General features: G+C 39.1%; 2 protein-coding genes across 2 annotated transcripts; one reads left to right on the top strand and one right to left on the bottom strand.

Annotated features, from left to right (window-relative positions):
* Window positions 1-492: 492 nt before the first annotated feature.
* Window positions 493-12,533, bottom strand: nbr1a (NBR1 autophagy cargo receptor a). The gene is made up of 23 exons (XM_030163240.1): window positions 12,314-12,533; window positions 11,906-11,968; window positions 11,790-11,808; window positions 11,423-11,445; window positions 11,097-11,279; window positions 10,906-10,983; window positions 10,591-10,814; window positions 10,213-10,332; window positions 9,638-9,937; window positions 9,140-9,299; window positions 8,503-8,751; window positions 7,933-8,052; window positions 7,626-7,701; window positions 7,278-7,388; window positions 6,971-7,156; window positions 6,712-6,860; window positions 6,572-6,602; window positions 6,331-6,485; window positions 5,423-5,841; window positions 5,062-5,147; window positions 4,314-4,401; window positions 3,891-3,990; window positions 493-2,188 (listed from the first exon to the last, which is right to left on the bottom strand). Exons 1-23 carry the CDS (start codon window positions 12,413-12,415, stop codon window positions 2,000-2,002), a joined length of 3,231 nt encoding a protein of 1,076 aa, XP_030019100.1. The 5' UTR covers window positions 12,416-12,533; the 3' UTR covers window positions 493-1,999.
* Window positions 12,534-12,578: 45 nt separating this feature from the next.
* Window positions 12,579-16,886, top strand: psme3 (proteasome activator subunit 3). Its single transcript, XM_030163135.1, has 10 exons — window positions 12,579-12,734; window positions 13,270-13,302; window positions 13,620-13,682; window positions 13,788-13,892; window positions 14,808-14,856; window positions 15,092-15,210; window positions 15,539-15,675; window positions 15,769-15,823; window positions 15,959-16,045; window positions 16,156-16,886. The coding sequence occupies exons 1-10, from the start codon at window positions 12,693-12,695 to the stop codon at window positions 16,234-16,236; spliced, it is 771 nt and encodes a 256-aa protein (XP_030018995.1). The 5' UTR covers window positions 12,579-12,692; the 3' UTR covers window positions 16,237-16,886.
* The last annotated feature ends 347 nt before the right edge of the window (window positions 16,887-17,233 follow it).

Here is a 17,233-nt window from a genome sequence, read left to right as displayed (position 1 = left end):
AATGTTCACTGTCATCACAATCCCCTCATAAAAATAACCTAACAGGCAGTGAGAACAATTTCTGTAAATTGAAACTTTTGCAATTAAATATGCACATATGCAATTACATATGCAATTAAAAAACGACACCCCCCCCCCCCCCCAATCCATACCTGTAAAAAAGGGACAAAGTAAATTAATTCATTCACATTTTTGCTTCCTCTTTGAATTAGTGCTTATGACATTTATTGGTTTGGTTTTATAGTATTGTTACAAGTTGATTATGATTAAATTTGACAAAATATGTCAGTAAATGCCACATTAGGACAGTTTAAGCCCATTTAACTTTGGACTTTTAAACATCAGGAACAGCCTGAACCTACTTTATCTGCTCAATATAAACATATATTTGTACAAAGTTAAAATCCCTTGTAAAATCATCTGTTAGTCCCATGTTTCCAGGTTTTTAATGACCATAAACATCCTGGTTTCTGATATTAACAGAGACAGAGAGATGTGCAAATAGTTTATTGGCCATTTGACAGCAGAAGGGTATTTTTAATGTTTACACTCTGGCAGAATAAATTGACAAGCATAGTAGATATATTCAGTATTTTCTCTAGAGATGATTTTTTTTAAAACATGGATAGGTAAGAATAATCAACAGAAAAAGATATGGTTCAGAATCTCAACAACCATAAATTTAAAGCAAACAGAATCACACAAACATACAGGAAAAGTGATTCATAACAGAGGCATACGTTAACTTAATCGGCACACTCACAACACAACGTGAAAATCACCTTGTAACTCAGTAAACTATTGATCATCTTTCGTCAAGGCAAACCAAAAAAAAACAAAACAAAAAAAGAACACACTTGGTTCCATTAAAATTGAGGAATGTGCTGTTGGGAGACATCTCAGTTGGATGAGTGCTAAATTACTTGGTTTCAGATGGACAATGTATAAGAGTGTGTGAAAATGCAGGCAGGGTGTGAACGGATGATGACGCAAAGCAGACATTTTCCACTGTGACTGTGCTAAAACCACGAGAACACGACTCATCTCTAAGCCTCTACCTGTCATGCAGGTGTCTTCTAAAAAGCAGTAGAAAACATCTGTGTCTAAACAGTGATCCGTTTGGACTGTTTTGTATACATTCCACATGTCAACGTCTAAAATAACAGTACTCTGATACAGAAAAAGATTGCATTGTTTAGGCAGATTTCACTACAATATTTGAGAAAAGTCTTATATATCCATTTGTTGCTTCTACTACTGTACTGCCCTTAACAACCAGAAAACCCCCGAAAGCCCCAGTAGCGTCCCCTTACATGAGAGCAGTCTTTTGCAATGATAACATTCAACAATTATCTTCTTCACTGGTTCATTTGTGACGAGAATCTAGCTAAGCTCCTGTCAAAGACGATGCTGACTGCTTTTTTTTTTTTCTTCAGAGCCAGAAGAAGCAGCTACGATAGCCATACGAACACTAAGATGAAAAGCTGTAATACACACTTTAGTCCAGTCAAAAATAAGCCACCTTCTTGTTTTGTTCGACACATAAAGCTCTATGGCCGAGGTAAACAAGTTATACGGCAAAGGCCTACTACTACCTTGACCTAGATCGAGCTTGATCAAGATCACAAAACTCTACAAGTCTCTATATATTTAGTTTCATCAATATGCTGTTGCTAAATTAACGACAAAGTCAGGAGGAGCCGCACATAGATAGATGCTCCTTTATCATTCATAAACAGTGTCCTTTAAATAATTCTTTCATTTTTGTGCCACTGTGTGACTAAACTTCATTTGTCTTTGTCTAAATAAACCTCCCCGCCCTTTGAAAAAATCTCAGTGTTTAGGAATCATAAATAGGTTTTCTTTTAAGTTGCTTTAATCAAAAACATCCAAACATTTAAAAGGGTGAGAGACGTCATCTAAATATTCTCTTTAAGTGATGTTTGGATGTTTTGCCCTATGAACAGCTTTTAAAGACCTTATGCCAGCCTTCCCTCCCTCAGTGGTGAGTGTCGACGGCTTCGTTCTGCCGGTCCTCGGCCATCTGCACCAGTTCGTTGACCGTGTGCAGGAGGCTGTAGCCGTGCTTCTTCAGCAGACGCTGGTTGAGCCGCTGGTCTCTGAAACCCATCTCGAGCAGCATCGCCATCATGGAAGGGTCCTGCCTGGTGGCTGGGTCGATGCCTCGCTGCATGACAGGAACACGGCAAGAAGCAGAAGGAGAAACAGCAGGACAAAGGTCAGATCAGATATTGAGATGAGCGTAAGTTAAATGAAAAGAGAGAAAGAGAGAAAAGTTTGTGTATATGTGGTATTCCAAGACAGCTGGTGTGATGATGCAACTGCTACAGTGATGACACATGACCAGACTGTGTTCCATCATTTACATGACGCCAAACGATGAAGCAACGCAATGATTCAGTCTCACAATTTAAACTTGGCATCTCCAACTGTTTTTTAAATAACTTAATCTAAATGTCTTATTATAAGTCATCAAACCTTAATAACACTATCACTCTCATACATTACATGAGTCACTTGAAGATAGAACACTGCCTGAGTGCTCCAGAACGATGCTCCGCCACTTTTCTTCAAGTAAAAACACAGAATATTCACAGTTCACAGCTGAATATGTAATCATCACTAAAGCATGTGATTGAAGAGAACCAGTACAACAAATGGAATGGTCAAAGTTGGCATTTAAAGGTTCAGTATGTAAGATTATATATAAATAATACTAATAATAATGGATTAGATTTCTATAGGGCTTTTCAAGGCACCCAAAGTGCTTTACGTTGTTGATCCATTATTCATTCGCTCTAACATTCACACTCTGGTGGTGGTAAACTACATTTGCAGCCACAGCTGCCCTGGGGCAGGCTGACGGAAGTGTGGCTGCCAATTTGCTCCAAACGGTCCCTCCAACCACCACCAAACATCCACACGCATTCATACACCAGTGTGAGTGACACTGATTAATACATACTATACTATATATTATATACTTGCATGTTTGTAAAGTTTGTGTTAAAAGTCATTTTGTCCTGGGAGTCAGACACTATGCCTTTTACTTTTTAGATATATATTTACAACTTTATTAGAGGTGGTTAGATTTGGGCTGGGAATCGAACCCAGGTGACTATGGGATGGACTCTACCATGTGAGCGTTAACTACATAAGTACAGAGAACAAAAGAAACCCAGTGTTAGGATACTGTAGAAAACCCAACCTGAAACGTCTCTGTAGAAATCTGTTGCTGGGTTTAGGCAAATGAGACAGTCTTTATGTTCAAAATTAAGTCAGTTAATGTCAACAAACTACTGTCTCCAACACAAATGTCACCTAAGCTTTTAATCTTCCATTGTGCATCTTTAAGCTATAATGATTGATCTACAATGTAAGCTTTAGTGTTATTAACATGCAAGAAAACACTCCATCTTGAAAGGTGCCGGTCGCCTCCAAGTCATTTCTTTCTACCAAGCTGTTGCCAAAAATAAAAAATAAAAAATGCAGCAACACATTCATTCCTTTCATTCATCATCTTTCATTCACTCCTCTGACAGCTTCTTTATTTGTGATGCATTTGCTGACAAATATTACAAAACCACCCTGTTAAAATGGACAGTTTCCACTGCTCCCATAATGCCTGCAGGAAATGAAAGCCTGAGGAAGAGCTTTTCTATTTACATGTAGAATAAGAAGGTGAGCTCTGATTACAAATCGCCACTCATGACACATGTGGACATACAATCTAACTGCAGGTATGAACAGACATACTTAAGAGCTGTCAAACTGTGATCAGATAACAAAAATGTATGTTAGTAGCAGGAGTGAACAGTGCCTATGCTGTGTCAACTACATGTTTATAAAATAGTGGATGCATGATTTACCTGTATGGTACAGTTTGGTCCAGTGAAAAGAGCCTTATAAGCTGATGCGGCCACAGATAGTGCTCCTTTGACAAGTCCCTCTGTGATGCCTCCTTGGCCCCTGTTACAGAGATAAAGAAAGAAAGCTGGTTTGTTTTACAGCATCACATGCAGTAATTTACTTTAGCTAACCTTGTTTTAAACCTATTTTTACAAACGACACAAAGATATTAATGCTCAATAATGCAGGAAACAGCTGACAACAATGCATTAAACAGGCATCATGACATCACAAATATTAGATCATCTGCTGCAATAAGTTGGTGAAGCCAGATATAAATACAGCTTACAAAAAGGGGCAACTAAACTGGACAGTCCTTATTGTTAGGAGCACTTAAAAGCATTTGAGCAATGCATATCAATGTTTACTTTGTTGTATTGCACCTTGGCAGCAAAGCGTTGCTGGGTCTGGGGTTATATGTCTCAAAGGCACTGGATGCTGAGCCTGCTGATCGTGACAAACCAGATGATACTGCAGAGCAGATAAAAAAGGAAATAACACACACAAACATGCACACTATTAGAGTAGGAACAGAAAATTCTGCTGAAGCAACACATTTTTAAAGCTTCTTTGCAAGTTTACTTCCGTTGTTTCAACTAAGGGTCAAACTCTTTTTCTTTTTTGTCCTCAACTGAGCCAACAAATTGTCAACATTCCAAACTGCTACAGCACATGTTCACTCATATATAATATTATGTGTCAGTTGTACCTGTTTCTACAGTGATACTACAGTGTAGGGCTTTGTGATATGATAACATGTATCACCTGTCAATCAAAACATGTATGATTTCATGGTCTGTTATTGTTTTACTGTATTATATCACAAATCACTCTTTAAGGTTATATTTTTGGTTTTCTGTAAATGCTGTTTTCTACCATGTCACAAATGCAAACAGGAAATTTACATGAAGGCAACACGAACAGAGAGTGAACATTGTTTGGGAGAAAAATAATCAAATATGAATGTGAAATATTTTTTATTTGTTGAATAGGTAACTCAAATTGTAATAAGAAACAGATAATGTGGTCATTTTATATAAAGCTGAAGAGTGATTTTGGTCACGTCACTCAGTCCGAATGCAGTGAACAACAATAACTTGCCTTTTTGAGAAAAATCAGAGTCAAACTCACCATTTAGGTGGACCCTTGGTTGATGTGGCTCATAAGGCTCACAAGCTGGAGGACTGGGATCTTCAGCCAAATACAGTGCCTCTGACCTGAAAATCAATCAGAACAGAATAAATACTTAGTTGCATACTGGGTTTAAATTAATCTATTTTAAAAAGCTTTGGAAAATAACTCTTATTTTTCCCCTGATTTCTTTTTCATTACTTTTTTAACCATTACAAACAACAGAGAACCATCATATGTATGTTTACAAAAGAAAAAGAAGAAAGTGCCTGGAACAAATTTTCAAGACCTATTTAGATCATTACTACAGTTTATCTTATGCAATAGATTTCTACATATTTAGCACCAAACTCCATCTAACCTTGGTGAGTAAAGGGTCGGTGGAGGCAGCAGTGGGTCGGGGAGCAGCGGTGGTGGGACCACTTCAGGCGTCAGAGTCACAGCATCCAGGGTTTGGGAGGCACACAGCATTTGGTTGACACTGCTGTGGATGGCAGGGCCGGAGGATGACCACACGTTCTCAGAGGATTCAGCAGTGACTGTTTCTATTGATTCCTGCCTCTCTGTTAGCGATGCCACTGTGTCCAGCTTAGAGTTGGTATCTTCTTCCTTTTCCTGCTGTATGTCTGGCCCGGCTGAGGTCACAGCTCTGATGCTATCGGGCTGTGACATGGCAGAGCTGTACATGGACTCCCCCAGAGGCCGGCTGGTGTCAAAGCAGTCTGGGAGGACGATGATGTAATCGTCACAAGAGGAGACAGAGGAGGTCTGGCTGCTGACCTGAGAGATAGGAGGCAAAGTGTGATCCTTTTTGTGTTGGAATATTCATGTTTACATCAATGTAGCGTGCATGTTAAAGTACTATATTAGAAAAGACGGAAAACACATGACTGATCAGCTGTTTCCAGTTTTATAGAAGAAGCAGTAGGACCTGTTTCCAGTTCTTTAGAAGAAGCAGTAGGACCTGTTTCCAGTCACATTTGCTTCACTAATAGAAAAACTATGGTAATTAGTTTAGCTTGTTTCTTCATTGTGATTTATGGTGAACAGTTGGTTAATTCAATTCCTGACCTGTCTTCTTCTATCTCTATTTATTACATCCAAGTGTCACAAAGCAACTGAATTTGTTTGCTCCAAACCAGTTGATGAAAGGTGCTTCATTTGCATTTTCATTTTTTGTAACATTTCCAAATTTGCTCTACAGTTTTATGGACACACAGCTGATGTCAGAGCATCTGTGATAAAAGTCTTCTTTAATCTTGCCCTTACCTCATCCCAGTCTTCTCCTCTGATTCCCTGCTCCTCTTTCTCTTCTTCAGCATCCTTCATCTTTTCCATGTCATTTAAGACGACAACACCTTCCTCCTCATTACTGTCATGAGCACCGATATGCACATTTTCATTCTCTGCTTCTGGCACAAGAACTTTAAAGTGAAAAAAAAAATACAAGAATGACAAGTGAGACTTGATAGATGCAATTATATAAACTCTTTGACAGTGACAATACTACAACAAGAAATTAGCCTTGGGCAATAAAATGACTGGAAATACATAAAAAAAAATTAACTAAAACATTTTACTTTATCATCCAGCACTAGGACAAAAGTTAAACCAGGACATCTTCATTCATTCAGTCAGTTTTTTTCTTACCTGGTCCTGTGTTCTCCTTTGGTTTGACAGCTGTGTTGAAGGATGGAGCCAAGCTCTCAACTCTAGTGGGAGTGATCCCTTCATTACTTTAGCTGTCTTTTCAACTTCAACTGATCGTTCAATGCAAAAGCTGGGGCCTCTGGAAATAACTGAAATTTTTTTATAGGGGAAAACAATGAGGACCGAGTATCTATACGAGTGAAAACACATACATGCAGTAGCTTTGTTATTTCCTGTTCTGGTCCGGAGAACATCTCACCTTGTGGTTTGTGGCTACTATAGCTGTGTTGAACTCTGCGCACTGGTCTGTGATCAGGTGCCTCCTCCAAGGTGAGGGAGCGGATCACCGTTTCACAGAGAAACTGGGCTCCGCTGATCTCCTCTTCCCTGTCTTCCTCCTGGTTCCCAGATTCTAACACCTCTTTCTGGTGCTTTGATTTCACTCCTTGACAAAATACAACACAACTCTGACAGTTAGTTATTTGTATCAATGTCTTTATTCAAAAGTTCCAGCATGTTTTTAGTAAAGAGGAAATAATCTGTCATTTATTCATCATTAACCTTACCAAAAAGTTTTTTGACCCCTGTGACCATAGTGTCTTCTTTTATTTGTGAGGCAATTGCCTTTTCCAACACAGGTATATCGTGGGGCAGAGGGGATATACAAGGTGTCAAGTCTGGAGATATGGAAAGACCATTTTACAAATACGTACACAGATTCATAGATAAATAGAGACAAAAGTATATAAGGAAAGAAATAAAGATGATCTATTGTCCTATAAAACCCAAAGAAATGTCATAATCAACATCTGCCTAGTAACATGTAGCGAATAAAATTCATCTGTATCTGTAACAAGGAAAAACAGACAAAATAGAGGTAATCACTTACAAAGTAAGCAGGATATATTACTTACCAACAGGAGTATTGTTGGGTACCTTCTCCAACTCTTGCACAATATTAATGTCCAGTAGCTCAAAAGATAGTAGATCCTAAAGCACAAGAGCAGACACAGAGTATGATCACATTTTACCCTTAATGCCACTATCTGTAAAATCACATTATTACTAAAACTTTAACCTATTTTATTACATAAAATGTGGTTTGATGTTGTTACTTGACCCCTGCAATGAGTACACAAAACAATACAATAGTAATATGAGCTCAAAGTAGTTCTAAAACACTGCTTTGGTTACTGAATGCTGGAGTTTCTGAATGTGCACCTGTGCAGTGAGAAGGTCGACTGAAGGGAAGTAGTAGTCTTCATGGTTGATGTCTACAGACAGGATGTTGTCCTTGGATCTCACCTCCTTCTCCTTTTCCACTGGCCTCACCTCATTCTTCTGCGTCATGCACACAAGATCAGAGCACAATTAATACAGCTACAACGTCTCACATGTATTGTCATTAATTATGAAAATTGTGGATGTTCCAACATTAAATTCTGTTGTATATTGCACAGACTGTAAAGTTTCTTGAGGAAAAAAAATCATTTATGTGATATACAGCTATATAATATATAATCATCTACAATAGTATAGTTATTTATTAACTTGCTTTGCCTTGAATTCACAACTGGTTATTTAAAAACTAAGAAAGCTGACAGAGACATTCATATATAATTAAGGAGAAATAATAATTAGACCCCAATGTGTCAAAAGTTGTAGTTTCAAATAGCTGCAGAGATGTACCATTCACTCGCAGCAAAATAAACTGAATGAGTATTGTAAGTTATAAGTATACATTTATGCTCTCAGTGCAGGTGTACAGGTGTAACTGGACATTAAACTTGCCCGTCTTTTGTTCTGTGGACCAAGAACATGGCGACTTTTGCCAGGATCAACCACGATGCTGCACCAGACGCGTGGGCCAAACTGACACCCGCAGTGCGCCAGCCGCCAGTGGGAGGTGTACGTCCCCTCCATCACAGGAGCGACAAATGCCACACTGACCACACCCACTTGTCCAGGCAGCAGTAAGGGAACTGGCACCTCCCTCTTCTCTTCTGACGCCAGGCCAAGGTTTCCCCACATGAACACTAGCTGTGTGCACGCACACACATACACAAAACACAAAATAGGAATACACATGCGAAAAAGAACCGAGACAAGTGCATGCAACCAAAGTGACACAACAAAGAAAGAGCTCAAGGGATGAACACGCCCACGCAAACACAAAAAGACATTCAAACAATGGCACACGTGATTTTTTTTAACTGAAACCATGATTCAACTTAATTCAAATAATAGACAGCTCACACACAAAGGGCTTTAGTTGTATTAGGCTGGTAAAAGAATCTTAGCTAATGTTAAAGGCTGCACTTGGCATAGTTAAGAAGTGGGAAATGAGTTGAGTGGGGACGCAGAGTGGAAGTGAAGCGAAGGGCAAAGAGAGAGTAGAGCCTGTCCTCTCGACGGGTGGGAGGGGTACCTTAGTCTCTGAGGTCCAGCTGATAGTGCCCGAGTTCCTCATCTTCCAGTATTTGATGAACTTGGTACCAGGCTCCAGACGGGTGCCGTCAGGCAGATTTTCATCCAGAAACAAGGCAGCCATAGTGGGCACCAAGGACGTGTGCGAGACCCCAGGACCCCTAGTTTCAAGTGTACAGAGCATTGTTGAAAATAGCCCTGGTTTCTTATAATACCCATCTCTTTTGTTCTCTACGAATCAAAAAAGCAGGACCCCAGATTTTTTGCAGCTCAAAAGCATTTTTCTTAGAAAATCTATGAAGCAGCAGCAGCAGTTTTCACATTGAGGTAGTTCCAACATTTTCCACCACCCCAGATCAGCCAGCGATACACTCATACAGACTAGATAACAAAGATGGCATATTTTGATTTCTTTTCTTGGAAAAAAAAGACTTTTTTGCATCCATGCTGGGTTTGAGGTACCCAGCACTGTCGGACGCCCTTCCAAGTTGGCGCTTACTCTGGACTGGAGGCCTGGGGATCAGGGACCGGGGCAGGGATGGGACCTTGGGCTGGGGCTGGACCTGAGGCTGTTTCTGAGGCAGCAGTGGGGGGCAGGGCTGGGACCTGGGTGGAGGCGGAGGCCATGTTTGTCAGGTTGGCTCTGCCTGAGGTAGAGGGCCCACTCCACTGCAGCCCCCTCTTCTCCAGTCTCAGTTTCTTCTTGATTTCCTTCACTTCGGCTCTTAGCTGCCTCCTTTCAGCTTTGAGGCGCTGTCGCTCGGCCTTTCGCACTGTCCTGTCTCCTCGCCTTGGGAACCTGGTTTGAAATGTTATCAGGAAGACCTATTTGTTGACTATCAAAAGTTTATTTGCCCAGAAATAATACAATCAAACGTAAAGCTTATAAAATGCAGGAAACTAGCTGCTAAAACATATCTTTTTTCACTCTGCTCTTCATTAAGTGTTGCATCTATTGCTATTTGTGCTTTCCTCCATTAATGTAAAAGAGGAAGCACTGATTTAAGCAAAATCCAGTTGTTTCAAAGGTTTAAGGAGAAAAGGTACCAATTAATCATAATCCTGTGTGTTTACCTTAATTCTCCAGACATTCCATGCTCAGGGATGGAGAGAGGTGTCTTGGTTCTAACGAGGTTGTGGCTGGGGTCATGGCTATGTCTGCACATCTCACACAGGATGCAGGACGGGCATACACTGGAAGGAGAAAAGCAAAAATACAGGAAAAAACAAATAAAGACATTTTTTAATCAATAATGGTGATGTTCATCATTCATTCTTCATGAGATACGTTTTCTAACTTTCGACAGACGCTTTATGTGCAATTAACTGTATTTGAAAATGCCACTGCTCTCTTTTCTGTAGCATCAGATACTTTAGTATTTGTTTGTATTTAACCAAAACATACTTATAACTGAGTGCCATCCGTCTCATATGTCGGAGGGTGACACCTACCTGCATTTGTAAGCCCCTTCAGAGGTGAGTTTGTTGCAGCTGCTGCAGTTTGGGGTGTAGCCAAGGGATCCATTCGAGGTGGAAGGTCCTGGCCTAGGCCCCATGGCACCTCCACTTGCTCCATTGGTCTCAGGGGCTCCATCAGAAGACTTGTGTGTACAACACTGACCAGAAAAGTCACTGCACATCCTTTCCACTACTTCTTTCACCACCTCATCCTTAAACTAATAAAAAGAAGATTAAATAATAAATGAAACCCTTTTCTATATGATTTACACTGATTTTAAAAACATTAAAAATATCTTTAAATGCTACCTTTTCCATATAAGATCTAAACCACACAGGAGGAGGCTCATCTTCTGGTTTGTTCCCCTTGCTGTCTTTTACTGTGACCTGTCAGAAACAAAAAGTTGGAGTGCTCAATTTCTCTCTACCCATCAGACTGGGGCAAGAAATGCATTTGACCAAAATGAAAAAAAAAGTGACAGAGTCATTGGTCTCCTTACAGCCTCTCGTTCTGGGGTGACTTGAGTGCCTTTGTCCACTGTCTTGACCCTCGAGGGATAAGGAGGAGCAGGTCGTAGATCTCCTTTCAGTTCCTTCACCTCAGTCTTCAGTGGGCCTCCACAGGCCTGCCCTTTCATCTTATACACATTCATGTGCAACTGGTTCCCCTGCTTCTCTGCACTCTGTATAGCAGAGCATAGCACACATAGCTATGTCAAAGTAACAAAGATATTATGGAAGGTATGACTACAACAAGTAAAAATTTAACCCAGCCCTCAATTACATGCTGTAAAGACTCTATTCATTTATTTTAGTGCCTCTGTACCTTGATGGCTTCTTCATATTCATCTGAAAAAACAAACAAAATATATATTTATTGAAACATGGTAATTTAATTTCATTTATTTAATGAGAACCATTTCACCAGTGATGTAACTATCACTTTCATACTTACATTCAATACAATAAAAATGCCCAGCATTCACTTCATTGTGTGAACTTGTTTTTTTATTTTCATACTTAACAATAAAGCCACTAAAGGTAGGTTAAGACTGTTGTATTACAATCTGAAGGTATCAGTTTGGTGTCCCCCTAACTAACAACATGTAGCATCACGTTACTTACTCCACTCTAAACTCACTATTACAACAGTGTTTGTTACAAGCAGACAACTACTGACATTTATATCTCACCTTGACTGTTTATGCAAATCTGAAACACACAGAGAGAGAATAAGATCAGGATGAGTCCACAATCTTTTTCACAGCAAGCTTGGTAAACAGTTCAGTACCACTGAAGTCTGCCTTACCTCCTCATTATCCTCGTCGAAGTATTTTACTTGAAAGTGGTTGATCCCGAATGACGCTTTTATCTGAAATCAAAGACCAACACACAATTTACATTATCGTGTTATTACTCAACATTACATTAAATCTGAACTTTTTCCCACACGTGTTATGACAATACTAACGATGGTACGGATACAAATTCTTCTAGCGCAAGCGGTGTACAAATACAGTACAGCAAAACGAGCAAATGTTATTTCCCCCGTTACATGTCGCGCTGCTTTACAAACAATCCTTTTGTGAAATACACATTTGTCGCAATAGTATCGACTGTCCTTCAGCTCGTCTATTGTTTACGTGTCTAGGCCATGTCTGGGCCTGCTTTTCACCAAACTGCGCCAGCGTTTAGCCAACACGGTCTGCTAGCTTACCCAGGCTTCCACCGATTCCCACTCCAATTTGTCCAAATCTTGAGCAAGAAATCTCTTCACATTCCCCCGGAAATTGACTTTAATAGTAACAGGGAGCCCCATGTCAACCTTTTAAGAATATTTAATGGCTATCATTTGCGGTGACACTGGTCTGTTTGATCCCTGTTGCCCTCGACTGTCTTTTCTTGTTTACATCGTCAGCTGCGTCTAGAAAAATACGGTGACGTTTAGCGCAAGCGCAGTAGAAGAGTTAGCTTGTCGCGTTTTATCTTCGTCATCTTTAAGCTCATAAGTGTGGCTGACAACTGATAAGCCACACGTTTACAACTGAATTTAATGCTGTTGGGACAATCGCTCCTTACCTATTTGATCACATAAGATGTCTTCACTTCTCAAGGTGGACAATGAAATTAAAACAAAGGTAAGGCATCGCATTTGCGAATACTCGTTAAAGTTACATCTCGCGTTGTTGCCATTTGCTTGCTAGGATGTTAGCCACATTTATATCATTGCTAACAGGCTAACAGCTAGCGGTGGCTAACCGGCTAGTTTCCCGCCTGCTACAATAAGCCTGTGAAATATAACAGCAGATGTCGTATTACCGTAACGGTAATATCTGAAAGGGAAAACTTACACGATAACTTTCCAACGCTGTGTGAATAAACAACACGGACCGAACTGGTAAACCACATGCTAAATTATAGGCCCTAGCTATCCTGTTAGCAACTCATCCTACCGGCGTCACGTTTTCTAATTTTACAGTGTGTAACACTTCTACTGACACTCCAATACTTGTTTAACAAGATAGACTATTTTTATCGCAGTCTAATCTAAAGAAATCTGGCATATTAACTGGCTGAGGAAGAAAAGCACAAGTTACCACACCAGAGGCTTTGCATATGGTCCATTTTACTTTTCACCATTGTGACATTTGTTTTCATATTTTTATTTTACAGGTTGACGCTTTCAGGGAACGTATCACCGCAGAAGTGAGTATCTGCCATACAGTATTTTCACACAGATCTTACAGAGAGGGTTTGGGACACGATGACTTGTATTATAATGCATTGTATCTAGTAAATGACGCTTAATTACAAGTATCATTTTAAGCAGCTAGTAAATGTCCTATTAAACTTCAGTCCTATCCTTAGAGATGAGTGTCTGTACAAGCTAAAATCCAAAAGAATCTTTCTTTTTTCTTGTACTTTTTATGCTGAATACTAAGAGGACACTATTGGGGAAAGTGGAAGATTAAATGATATATACCTATTCCACAATGGTATCTTGAACCTTCAATTTCCAACAGGCTGAGGACCTAGTGGCAAATTTTTTCCCAAAGAAGTTACTGGAACTTGATCACTTCCTTAAGGTCAGTAACAGATTCAGCTAATTTCACATCTGTCTACATATAGTTATAATTACAGGGAAAGGTTTGTAGAGCAGAATGGTAAAGTTGGTATTACTGTTTTTTAAGGACCCCATCATAAACATCACTGAACTGAAGGAGATACATTCAGAAATAAACTTGACGGTGCCGGACCCAATCTTGCTACCAAACCTGCATGACGGTCTAGAAGCGGTAAGGTGTTTTTGATTATGGTATTTTTCACTTCCAGATAAAGAGCTACAGACATTTATTATCAGGCATACTAAAGAAGACCATTCAACCGAAACATTCCTATTTTGTTTGTCAGGGACTCAGCGCCATATTTCAATGCTGTTTTTTGGTCAACCTACCAAAACACATTTTATGCCTACTGCACCTCCCTACACTGATTCAGATGGCCACTGCTGAACAATATCTCTGTGAGATGAACTTTCAAATGGCTAATTTTAATTACAGTCAAATAACAGGTCATGTTATGGTAGAATGAATATCTTTTGTTTGCCTGTTAAGTTCTATGTGTTGCTCTTTGTCATTGGTGTAAACAGTATTAAAATAAATGTCAATATTCAATTGAAACTGGTGTAGCACTACTTGTGCATGGTTGTTAAATGTAGGCTGGAGTTCATGTTTTGATCTTTGCGACTGAGGTAACTGAAAGATCTGAATTTTTATCAATGACACTCATGACATATATCCTTTAAGTCATGCATGTTACTCAATTTTCTGCCTTTTTCTTACCCCTCAGCCAACTGTGGCCCGAAGGGTATTGTAATCGTTTTGTCATCCATCTGTCTGTCCATTGAACGACATTGTTGCATTATGTGAAGAATGCCCTGAGAGATCTGCACCAAATTCGTACTGTGGCTGTATCTTGGCATGGACCAGAAGCCTATTGAATACAAGTTACCTTGACCTACTTTTTCAAGGTCAAATGGCGACATGTCTTCAATGGCATAATAACAATATTTGGCTGAGGGGTATTAGAAGTGTGCAACATGTTATGTTCTTGATATTTGAAGAAACTGGAGTATTCCAATTTTTTAACGTCCTTTAATTACAAGTAGTGTTGTACAATGTTTCCATATTATGTTTTTTCTATTTTCACAGCAAAATGCAAAAAAGAGAAAGCTAGAAGATGGAGGAGGAGAGGACATGGGTGAGTAAAAGACAATTAAAAGGGTCAAATAGACTTACCTTTATAGTCAGGGTTTACTATGGCTCTTAACATATAATTCTATGTTATCTAGATAGGAATCTCTATGCACTGTCATTAAAATGTCATCCTGGTTTTCCTGTGTTAAAATGGCAATGTAACAGTATATTTGTTTTGTTAGTCTTTCTGTACATAATCATACATTCTTTCTCATGTTTAAACTTTCTTTCATATCTAGTGACTGGTACCAAGGTCTTCGTTATGCCTGGTGGGATGATGAAGAGCAACGCTAACCTTGTTGATCTTATTGAAAAAGTCAAACCAGAGATCAGGACACTCATAGAGAAATGTAACACAGTAAGTCTGGTTTACTATGGAATAATGCAGATTGAAGAAGTAGAAGACACATTCATGAGGGAAAACTTTTGTCTAAAAAAGTATTTGGAGAATTTGTGTTTTTACTTGTGTAGATAGCAAATTAATCCTACTTACCATATCTAGATAAAACCTCTCCAAGGAATCTCCATGTAATTTAATTAACAAGTGCAGTCTTTTGCTCTCCCCTTTGCATGCATGCAGGCTGTTGCCAGACTACTCAGTGTGCTGAACAAACTCTGCCCAGAAAGTAACACTGTTGTGTAAATATGAGTACATCTCAGTTCAGGGTTGGTTTGTTTTTCTGCAGGTCAAAATGTGGGTTCAGTTGCTCATCCCCAGAATAGAGGACGGCAACAACTTTGGAGTGTCAATCCAGGAGGAGACAGTAGCTGAACTCAGAACAGTCGAAGGGGAGGCGGCATCCTACCTCGATCAGATATCAAGGTTTGTGGATAGTCCCATCACATTACGTGAGATTTCGCATACAAGTTGGTTTCAGACATTTATTAGACTTTGTCATTTTCATTTTTATTTTAGATACTACATCACAAGAGCAAAGCTGGTTTCTAAAATAGCAAAATATCCACATGTGGTAAGTAAATATGACTAGATATTCTGAATATTTAAGAATTTCAGGCCACAATCCAGTGTTATGGTTTAATATAATGGGCTACTTGTTAACTTTCAATAAAGACTTAAAATTAATCCATTGTAACTTTTTTGCTAGGAGGATTATCGGCGCACAGTAACAGAGATCGACGAGAAGGAATACATCAGTCTGAAGATCATAGTATCGGAGCTCAGAAATCAATACGTATGTTGTAGCCCCTATTTGTCTCGGCATAATAAAATTATGACAAAAGTATTTTTAATATCTTTCCTCTTGGTGACAGTTGCAGTATCATCTTTGTTTTTCGTTCAAAGGTAACGTTACATGACATGATTCTGAAGAACATTGAGAAGATCAAGAGGCCTCGAAGCAGTAATACTGACGCATTGTACTGATGTTCACCTAGCCGTCACAGCCTCCACCTCTCATCCTCCGCCCCCCGTCTCCCCGCCATGTCTGTCAAGCTGCAGTAGCCTGGTCCAGGTCCACAGGACGACTACTAGACGTTCACATCCTTCAGTACAATCAACTCAGCCCAGTACACACATAGATGTCATAGATGGACACTATACACACATTCATGTTTTTTTTTTTTTTTTTTATCTGTAAAATATCTTCTTATTTTAAACCTTTTGAAGACATCATTATTCTCTCAGAAAACAGAGAGATAGTTCATAGACAATGGAAATGCGCTATGTATTTTTTAATTTTAATTAAACATTTTCTCCTCAGATCTTTTGTGATATGGCTTCTTCTATAGCTCTTGAGAAATTCAGGAGCGTGCCCATGTGTTTCAAGCCCATTGCGTCAGTGAATGCTTAAAAACAAACAAACTCATTTTGTTTTTTTATTTAAGATATTAGACTTCTGTCATGATGGTCAATTACAGTCTAACATATCAAAGCTCTTCTTTTAATGATAGAGATTAAGTAATGAAGTTATCTATGAATACCAAGGCTTATTGTCTGCGTGAATATAAAGTGTCACCAAAGTATCTCCTATGTTACAAGGCATTGACTATTGAATAAAATGTTTTTTGATAAGAGTTTTTGAATGATTTTTGGGATGTTTGTTTCACCACAGTTGGCTATTTTTTATGCACATACTCAAAATACTCCTGAAAGATTCTAGGTTTGTTTTTTTTAGCCTGTAGGTGTCACTGTTGCACATATCTAGCATCTGTTTGGAATTTCAGAGGACACTTTGTGCTGCCAGATAGTAGAACATGAGACATACTGAGGTAAAGGTTACATGGTGAATTAAATAGTTGGTGGACAGACACAGCAAACAGATATATGGCTTTTTAATTAATATTTTTTATAAAAACAAATGTTCGATCTCCTAGAGACAAATCTGATATTTTGGTAAATCTATGAAGTACAACAGTATTAC

Source organism: Sphaeramia orbicularis, chromosome 19, assembly GCF_902148855.1.
Source record: "Sphaeramia orbicularis chromosome 19, fSphaOr1.1, whole genome shotgun sequence".
Classification (NCBI taxonomy): domain Eukaryota; kingdom Metazoa; phylum Chordata; class Actinopteri; order Kurtiformes; family Apogonidae; genus Sphaeramia; species Sphaeramia orbicularis.
Note: the sequence above shows the minus strand (reverse complement) of the source record. Positions and strands in the feature narration are given on the sequence as shown.